The 10,046-nt window shown below is 40.7% G+C and overlaps 1 protein-coding gene across 2 annotated transcripts; it reads right to left on the bottom strand.

Annotated features, from left to right (window-relative positions):
• Nucleotides 1-3,528: 3,528 nt before the first annotated feature.
• LOC112911809 (nucleophosmin-like) lies at nt 3,529-4,693 on the bottom strand. Of its 2 annotated transcripts, XM_025988481.2 has the most exons (3): nt 4,636-4,693; nt 4,128-4,341; nt 3,529-4,019 (listed from the first exon to the last, which is right to left on the bottom strand). In XM_025988481.2, the coding sequence occupies exons 1-3, from the start codon at nt 4,691-4,693 to the stop codon at nt 3,806-3,808; spliced, it is 486 nt and encodes a 161-aa protein (XP_025844266.1). In that variant the 3' UTR covers nt 3,529-3,805. The 2 variants fall into 2 exon arrangements, with proteins under 2 accessions (XP_025844266.1, XP_025844265.1); XM_025988480.2 differs by having other exon boundaries at nt 4,128-4,693.
• Between the last annotated feature and the right edge of the window lie 5,353 nt (nt 4,694-10,046).

Here is a 10,046-nt window from a genome sequence, read left to right as displayed (position 1 = left end):
TTGATTTTAGGGGGGGATCTCTGTATTTCCTGGATCTGAATGCCTGTTTCCCTCCCAGATTCGGAAAGTTTTCAGCTAGGATTTGTTCAAATACATATTCTGGCCCTCTGTCCCTTTCAGCGCCCTCGGGAACCCCAATTAAACGTAGGTTTTTCTTCCTCAGGCTGTCATTTATTTCCCTTAATGTATCCTCATGGTCTTTTAATTGCCTGTCTCTTTTTTCCTCAGTTTCCCTCTTTGCCATCAACTTGGATTCTATGTCACTCACTCGTTCTTCCACCTCGTTAAGCCTCGTCGTTAGGACTTCTAGCTTGGATTGCATCTCATTTAATTGATTTTTAATTTCTGCCTGATTGGATCTAAATTCTACAGTCATGAAGTCTCTTGAGTCCTTTATGGTTTTTTGTAGAGCCACCAGTAGCTGTATAATAGTGCTTCTGAATTGGCTTTCTGACATTGAATTGTAATCCAGATTTTGTAACTCTGTGGGAGAGAGGGCTGTTTCTGATTCTTTTTTTTTTGAGGTGAGGTTTTCCTTCTAGTCATTTTGCTCAGTGCAGAGTGGCCAAAAACAAGTTGTATTGGGAAAAGGAGAAAAAGAGAGAGAAGGAAAGAAAAGAGAAAAAGAAAAAAGAGAAAGAAGGAAAAAAAGGGGAAAAAGAAGAAAAAGAGAAAGAAAAGAAAGGAGAAAAAAAGAAAACAAAAAGGGGGGGTGGGGTGGGGGAAGCAATCAGAAATCAAGAAGAAAGAAAGAAAAAAAGCACAAAACAAAACAAAAACAAAAACAAAAACAAAAAAACAAAAAAAATCACGGGGGAGTATCTTCCGATTCTGTATACTTTAAGTCCCTTGACTTCCCTTGGAACTGGTCCGTCTCGCTGGTCTTCTGGGGGAGGGGCCTGCTGTGCTGATTCTCAGGTGTTAGCACTTGGGGGAGCTGCTCTGCTCCCTGCCTGGTGCAGGGCTCAGTGGGGGTTGTTCACCCCGTGAGGCCCCGGGAGGAAGCCACAGTGGCGGGGGCAGCTCTGGGACCCCGGAGTCAACTCCCGCAGTAACTCCGGGGCTCTCCGTCTGCAGGGCCTGGGGGCTCCGGGGCGGGGCCGCTGATCTGCTCAGTTCCAAGCAGGAGCGTCCTTGCTGTCCTGGGCCCTCCTGGCCTCTGCCTGTCCCGGGGGGAGGCCGGATCCTGGGCTGTGTCCCGGAACCCTGTGCTCCAGGGCCTGCCCTGTTGGATTCACGCTCCCGCCCCGCAGCCCCCTCCGCGGAGCCGCCGCCCGAGCCCCTCTGAGCTGTTCCCAGAGCCGCGCCGCCCCCTCCGCGCGGAGCTTCTTCCTCTGCCCGAGCCGCCGCCGCTGAGCTGCTCTCGGAGCCCCGCAGCCCCCTCCACGGAGCCGCCGCCCGAGCCCCTCCGAGCTGTTCCCGGAGCCGTGCCGCCCCCTCCGCGGAGCTTCTTCTTCTGCCCGAGCCGCCGCCGCCGAGCTGCTCCCGGAGCCCCGCAGCCCCCTCCACGGAGCCGCCGCCCGAGCCCCTCCGAGCTGCTCCGGGTCCTGCCGTGCCCGCTGCAGCCCTTAGGGAGCTCGGCGCACTCTCCCGGGGCGCAGTTCCTCTATTACTGTCCCAGGGAGCCCGAGGGCATCCCCGCCTTTCTGGGGATCCTGCTCCAATTCCCCGGGAGGCCTTTCCACCCGGGAAGGTTGGTGCAGCTCCTGCTCCTCCGGGACGGGGCTCTCCTGTCCTGGGGACACTCGCCCCGGCCTCAGCCTGGCTCCTCGCGGGGCCCCTCCCCCTTGGAGACCTTTTGTTTCTTTATTTCTTTTTCCCCGTCTTCCTACCTTGATAGAAGCACGAACTCTTCTCACTGTAGCATTCCAGCTGGTCTCTCTTTAAATCTCAGGCCGAATTCGTAGATTTTCAGGATGATTGGAAGGTTTTCTAGGTAATTTGTTGAGGACAGGTGATTTGGAGACCCTACTCTTCCGCCATCTTGCCCCTCCCCCCTAAATAAATCTTAAAAAAAAAGTAGTGAGAAGAAAATATCCTTGGCCTATTCCTGATCTAAGAAGAAAGGGTTTTTATTGGTGCTGTATTAGCTTCCTATTGCCACTATAACAATTTACTGCAAAGTTAGTGATTGAGTGTAACACAAAATTATTCTCTTATCATTTCTGGAGGAGGGAATCTAAAATCAGTTGCACTTAGTTAAAATCAAGATGTCAGGAGATCTGTTTCTTCTGGAGGATCTAGGGAAGAATCTGCTTCCTTGCATTTTCTTGCTTCTAGAGACTACATGCATCCCGTGGCTCATGGGCTCCATCCTCCATCTCCAAATTCAGTAGTGTAACATCGTCTCTAATCTCTCATATTCTCTCTTTGACTCTGAACCCCTGCCTTCCTCTTATAAGGAAACTTGTGATTACATTGAGCACACCCAAATAATCCAGCATAATCTCCACATCTCAAGATCTTACTAACATCTTGTAAAGACTATTTTACTATGTGAAATAACATATTCACAGTTTCTAGGAATTAGAACAGGAGCCATTATTCAGCCATCAGAGGTACCCTTCTTCAGTTTGGGTAAATTCTCTTCTATTCCTACTTTGTTGAGTGTTTTTTGTTTTGTTTTGTTTGTCATGAAAGGGGTTTGGATTTTGTTAAAGTTTTTTCCTACATTACTGAGATGATCATGTGTTTTTTGCACTTTATTCTATTAATAGGGTGATTGATTCTTATATGTTGAACCAATCTAGTATTTCTGTAATAAATTCCACTTCTTCATGACATATAATCCCCTTTATATGTTCCCAGGTTCAGTTTGATAGTATTTTGTTGAAGATTTTTGTGTTTATATTCAGAAGAGATATCAGACTGTAGTGTTCATTTCTAATGATATCTTTGTCTGGTTTTGATATCAGGGTAATTCTGGTCTCAGAAAAATTATTCCTACCTCTTCTTATTTTTTTTTTCTTCTTATTTTTTTATGAAGAGTTTGTGAAGGACCGTTAATTCTTCTTTAAACATTTTATAGAATTAACCAATTAAGTCATCTGGGTCTGAGCTTCTCTTTGTGGGCTTTTCATGGATTAGTAATTCTATCTCTTCACTTTTTTTTTATATCTCTTCACTTTTAAAGATCTATTCAAATGTTTTCTCTCTTCTTGAGTCAGTTGTTGATAGTTTGTGTTTTTATTATTTTCCATACACCTTAAAACTATTTCACATAAAATTTCTATAGGACTTAAGACATCAGAATATTTATGAGCCAAGTCATTGGCTTCTCTTCGTAAATCAGAAAAGTATTCATAGACAATAACTTCTCTCTGGTTAAAAATTAAAATTGTGAGGGCACTTCATTTAATTTTTTTATATTTACATTTCAAATGTGAAATTAGGACATCCATAATTTTCTTAATTTCTGTTTGATATGTGTTTTCTCTATAATAATTGATGCTCTTATCTGGTGATTTGTAATTTCCAATTTATTCACTTTTCTTTTTTATTTTATTAAAATACTGAGTTTATTATATTTTTGTCTCCCCACCATTTCCATTTGTCTGACCACCACTACTACTATGTCCTATCATAACATTCCACACATACTTAAAACCAAGCAAAGGGTGGAGTTCCATCTTTAAAAACTAAACAGGCATTTTGGACAACACATTCTTGGCAATGGAACCTGGACAACATTTATCAGACGCGGTAGGGAAAGTTTTCACTGCATTATAAAAAGGACAGCCAGATAGCAACTGTTACAGAAATGAAATAAGACGGAAATTTTTAACAAACTGTTTAAACTATTTTCTTAAAGAGACTTCCTCCACTGCCAGAGATCTTGAATAGCCTCTTGGTCAGTCATCTGGAAGCAATTCTTCACATAATTGATAAACTTGGCTTCCACTCTGGGAAGAGAATCACCTTTTTCTATACTTGCTTGCATTTTTGCTTTAATGTCTTCAACAGAACTAGGTCCTTTCAGTGTTTTGGGAGTCTTTTCCTGTTTTTTGAAAGATTCTTGACATTTTGATCGTGGTATTGATGGTTTTGAGTCTTTTCCATTCTGGTTTGATTTTTGTGCATTTTTGGCTGGAGTATCTCATATAGATTTCTTTTTTTTTTTTCATATAGATTTCTTTACTGGAGGCTTTTCTTCAGCTTCTTCATCATCAAAATCATCATCAACGTCGTCGTCGTCATCATCATCATCTTCATTAGCAGCAAGTTTTACTTTTTTCTGTGGAAACATGCTACCACTTCCAGGGGCAGAATGCTTTCCAGATATACTAAGGAGTTTCATATCCTCTTCTTTTTCATCTTTTGACTCTGCATCTTCCTCCACAGCTACTAAGTGCTGTCCACTAATATGCACAGGCCCTGAACCACATTTCAACTGTAAGACTACAGGTGGTGTTATTTCAAAGCCCCCAAGAGACACTGTTGGCTGTACAGACATTTTCCAAGTTGCCAGTGTGACTTTAATTAGTCCCCCTTCATAATTCATTGCCTCTGCTTCAACAATGTGCAATTTATCCTTTGCACCAGCTCCCAAACTGACCGTTCTTAAAGATAACTGGTGCTCATTTTCATCATTATCCACCTTAAAGTGGTAATCTTTGTCAGCTTTTACTTCACAACCGAAAAGATAGTTCTGGAGCCTCAAGGGGCTCATGTCCATGTCCAGTGAATCTTCCATGGGGTGGTAGCTTGCACTGAGTTGGGAGAGAAGGCAGACGGAGGCTCACGACTACTGTTCCACAGAACAGCCGCACAGGAGGGAATCACACCAGGGGCTATTTACTTTTCTTTTTATTTTATGTTCAGATTCAGGAAGAATATTCATATCTCTTCACATTCATAAAATGTACTTTCAAAGTTTTTTTTCATGACCATTAAAAATAAGTAGAAACAAAAAGATAAGTAGAAACATGTATATGGGAACACACATATTTCCTTTTGCCTCAGGCTCTAATATGGCTCAGCACAGAACTGCAGTTTCTGTTTTTATTAAAAGTTTCGATATTTTGTTCATCATAGATTTTTACATTAATTTTAATTTTAGGGGATCCCTGGGTGGTTCAGCATTTTAACGCCTGCCTTCAGGCCAGGGCATGATCCTGGAGTCCTGGGATTGAGTTCCGCATCAGGCTCCCTGCATGGAGCCTGCTTCTCCCTCTGCCTGTGTCTCTGCCCCGCCCCCCCCGTGTGTCTCCCATGAATAAATGGATAAAATTTAAAAATTTTTTAATTTTAAAGAAATATTGCATTCATGACCTCACACCTACTAGAATGGCCATAACCGAAAAGACAATGAGCATTGGCAAGAATGTGGAGAAATTGAACCTTCATACATGTATTTCTGGTGAGAATGTAAAATGAAGGGATTCCTGGGTGGCTCAGCGGTTTAGCGCCTGCCTATCCTGGAGTCCCGGGATCAAGTCCCGCGTTGGGCTCCCGGCATGGAGCCTGCTTCACCCTCTGCCTGTGTCTCTCTGTCTCTCTCTCTCACTGTGTCTATCATGAATGAATAAATAAAATGTTTAAGAAAGAGAGAGAATGTAAAATGAGGAATAGTGTGGCAGTTCCTCAAAAAATTAAACCTAGAGTTAATATATGATCCAAAGGTTCTTCTGCTAAGTATATGTCCAAGAGAATGAAAAACATGCCCACAGAAAAACTTGTTCATAATAGCATTATTCATATAGCCAAAGAGTGGAAATGAGTCAAATGTCCATCACCTGATGAATGGATAAACAAAATGTAGTATATTCACATATTGGATGAATTTTGGAAACATTATACTAAATTAAAGAAGCCAATCACAAAAGACCACATATTCTATAACTTACACAAAATGTCTAGAACAGACAAATATATAGAGACACAAAATATTTGTGGTTGCCTAGGACTAGGAGGAGAGAGGTTGGGGGTTGATGAAAATGAGAGCTGACACTTATACGGTCCAAAGATTCTTTTTGGGGCAGTGAAAATGTCCTAAAAATAGATTATTGTGATGATTGCACAACTCTAGATATACTAAAAATCATTGTATAGTGCACTTTTTATTTTTTTTACAATTTTATTTACGTATTTTTTAAGTGAACTCTACACACATCATAGAGCTTGAACTTACAACCTTGAGATCAAGAATTGCATGCTCTATTGACTGAGCCAGCCAGGCACCCCTATATTGTGCACTTAAAAGGAGTGAGCTTGGGACGCCTGGGTGGCTCAGCGGTTGGGCACCTGTCTTTGGTTCAGGTCGTGATCCTGGGATCTCAGGATCTGGGATCAAGTCCCACATCAGGCTCCCTGCATGGGGCCTGCTTCTCCCTCTGCCTATATGTCTGCCTCTGTCTCTCACTCTGTGTCTTTCATGAATAAATAAATAAATAAATCTTTAAAAAAAATAAAGGAGTGAGCTTTATGGTATGTAAATTATATCTCAATAAAACTAAATGAGTAAACAAATATTGAAATCTTATTTATTACTGAGTTTTTGATGCTCTCTTAAATTTTACATCCAAGGCAAATGCCATATTTCACCCTTCCTGGCTCTGGAAATCAGTGACTCCCAAAGGCTTCTTGCATAAACTCAGATGTTGCCCAAAATTGCCTGAAATTCCAACCATTAAAGATTGTCCCTTTAGCCTAAATTCTTCACTTCTTTTAGAATGCTAATTCCTTGGGAAATATCAGAAAGGGAGACAGAACATGAGAGACTCCTAACTCTGGGAAACGAACTAGGGGTGGTGGAAGGGGAGGTGGGCGGGGGGTGGGAGTGACTGGGTGATCTGGGTGATGGGCACTGAGAGGGGTACTTGATTGGATGAGCACTGGGTGTTATTCTAAATGTTGGCAAATTGAACACCAATAAAAAATAAATTTATTTTAAAAAAGGAATGCTAATTCCTCAAGAGGAAGAAGAAAATATCTCAGTAAGTTTTGTCCATTATTGACATCTTGTAGTAAAGTTATTGGTTATTTTCTCCAGAGTGTTTCTTAATAGGAAAGTGTCAGACAATAAAGCTCTGAAACAGAAGGAGCACCAGGGATGAGAAAAGTCTGGGAAAAAATATTAAGGGCCATTAAAGCAAACTGCGTTTTCAGAAGCCTGGGTGGCTCAGCGGTTGAGCATCTGCCTTTGGCTCAGGGCGTGATCTCGGAGTCCTGGATGAGTCCCACATTGGGCTCCCCATAGGGAGCCTGCTTCTCCCTTTGCTTATATCTCTGCCTCTCTGTGTGTCTCTCATGAATAAATAAAATCTTAAAAAATACCTGTGACTTTTTAATATGAATTTTCTATGATCAATTTAATATTTATTAAATACCTACCTACTTTGTGTCAGGCTCTGGGCTAGGTGCAGGCGTATAGCAGCGAGAAGGATAGACATGCTCCATGCCTTTAATGACTTCACAATCTGGTAGGAGAGATAGACCAGTAAAGACCTCATTTTGTACGATGTCAAGTATTGTGATAAATGTATGAGGTAATGCACAGAGGAGGGAAAGTTTTGGGGCTTGCACGGTGCTTTATAGTTTACAAGCATGTTCTCTCACCCATGATCTCATTGGATGTTCACAATACTCATTTGAGTTGATTAAGTAGAGATTGGTATTCTCATTTTTACACATGAGAAAACTGAGGTTATGCTGAATGGTAGTGAGGACTAGAATCCAGGTTTCATAATCTTTTCACTACATCCTACAACTTCTACACACAGGGGCTTGCCTATTCTCCTTGTCTCACAGTGCTGGAGCTATAAGAGATATGCTTGGATGAGTTTCATTTTCTGTCCTCCCTCATATTTACCCCTCAAAATCTGCTTTCTTGGATATTTCCAAAAACACAGTCAATACTTGAAAGGTATAAAGGAGGCAGGAGTCAGTAACTACATCCTTAGTTAAATGATATATACAACTGTGCTGGGCTATACTAGAGTTCCTTTTCATAAGTTCTTTGCCAGCCTCTTGCTTTTTTGCCAAATAGAATAATAATGGCATTATTGATCACTTCTAAACAAAAAACTCAGTCTATTCAAATGTGAACTAGACCTCATTGCCTATTGTACTCTGTCTAATTTCAGGAAAATACAAAACATGTCTGTGATTTATTTGCATTTATCTCGTAAAAATGTTTAGAAAAAGCTATGTGCTGCCGATACCTCTTGTGGCTTCTTTAGTAAGCTTTTTTTAAAAAAACTTCTTTTAAAGACTTTATTTATTTTTCATGAGAGACACACAGAGAGAGGCAGAGACATGGGCAGAGGGAGAAGCAGGCTCCATGTAGGGAGCCCAATGTGGGACTCCATCCAGGGACCGCGGGATCACACCTTGAGCCAAAGGCAGATGCTCAACTGCTGAGCCATCCGGGCGTCCCTAATAAGCTTTTTAAGTTACCTTATACTGTTCTTAAAACTAGGTCCTCTGTGACAAGGATGGTTATTTGTTATTTGTTATTTGTTTTTGATATGCCAGAGTGTTGTAAGTTGGCTCAAATGGGCTGTGCATTTTGAATTAGGTTTGAAAGCTTCAGCCACAGAGTGAAAAGCAAAATTCTAAATTTAGTCATAATACCCTCATTCAGATCTCAGGCTTCTCAATCAGATCACTTTCACACTTTAAACTTAGATTCTAGGCATACCCTAAAGACTGAGGTCTTAAAAGTCATCTCCTGCTTTACTCTCCTCACCTTTGTACTCTTTCACTTAAACAAACAAACAAACAAACAAACAAATATGAATTGCTCTTCCTTAGTAACTACAAAGAAAGGTATCAGGCCTCTATTGAGGTAGATAGAATTTGGTCTACATAAAAAGAACATACTAACTTTGCCTTAGCCTAGAGAATCTCTGGGTAGAATGGTTAAAGATAGTCCTAACATTCCAAGACTGTAAATTCCTGGATGCTAAAATAACTAAAGTTTTAAAGATGAACTAATTTAGATTTTTTCCTCAAGATTTTATTTTTAAGTAATCTCTACACCCAACATGTGACTTCAATTCACAACCCCAAGATCAAGAGTCATATACCCCACCAACTGAGCCAGCCAGGCACCCCTAAACTGAACTGCTATGTCTAAGAAAGCTAAGAGGCAAAAGACACTATAAAAAAGTTTCTGAAAAATCTATTAAAAAAGAAAGAATAAACGTTTCTGAGGTTTTATAACAGTAATAACTAACCCTTATGTTGTATGCCAAGTATTAATCTAAGAACTTTATGTGTATCTGCTCTTATTTGTTCAGAAACCCTATGAGATTGTTCTACTATCCCATTATATAGATGGAGAACAGGAGGCATTGAGAGATTAAACAACTTGCCCAAAGCCACATAACTGGCAGGTGACAGAGCTAGGATTGAAATATAGGCAACTAGGATCAAGATCCATGATATACTACACTATAAGAGGCCTTGTTAAAAGACTTGTTCCTCCTCTCCCTTTCACTCCCAAATAACAGCTCTCAGGTTCTTCGAACTATGTATATATATTTCATACATATACACATATATGTGTGTATATATATATATATATATACACATATACACATGTGTGTGTGTATATATATATATATATATATATATATATACACATACATATCCCTTTGGCTTATGGCTTTATATTCTATTAAAATGAGTACAGTCTATTTTTATAACGAGTGGGTTTTGTTCCAAAAACATGATTTTAAGTTCTTGGGAACTCAGACTGCATCTTCCCATAGAAACAGCATTATGCATATTAATTAAACTCTCAGGCCAGACTGTAGAAATCAAAATTTTGTAGAACTAAACCATAGGAATAATAGAACTGATCCAAGCACTGGGTCTTTTTTTTTAATTTTTATTTATTTATGATAGTCACACACAGAGAGAGAGGCAGAGACATAGGCAGAGGGAGAAGCAGGCTCCATGCACCGGGAGCCCGACATGGATTCAATCCCGGGTCTCCAGGATCGTACCCTGGGCCAAAGGCAGGCGCTAAACCACTGCGCCACCCAGGGATCCCGAAGCATTGGGTCTTAGAAGAAGGTCTTGTTCATGGGATGGAATAT

The sequence above is a fragment of the Vulpes vulpes genome, chromosome X (genome assembly GCF_048418805.1).
Source record: "Vulpes vulpes isolate BD-2025 chromosome X, VulVul3, whole genome shotgun sequence".
Lineage (NCBI taxonomy): Eukaryota > Metazoa > Chordata > Mammalia > Carnivora > Canidae > Vulpes > Vulpes vulpes.
Note: the sequence above shows the minus strand (reverse complement) of the source record. Positions and strands in the feature narration are given on the sequence as shown.

Excerpts from the sequence above, each read along its gene's own strand:
- LOC112911809 (XM_025988480.2), bottom strand. The coding sequence starts at position 4,693 with ATGGAAGATTCACTGGACATGGACATGAGCCCCTTGAGGCTCCAGAAC. Across the intron at positions 4,020-4,127 it reads AAGCCTCCAGTAAAGAAATC|TCAAGAATCTTTCAAAAAAC; the intron begins TATATGAAAAAA and ends ACGATCAAAATG.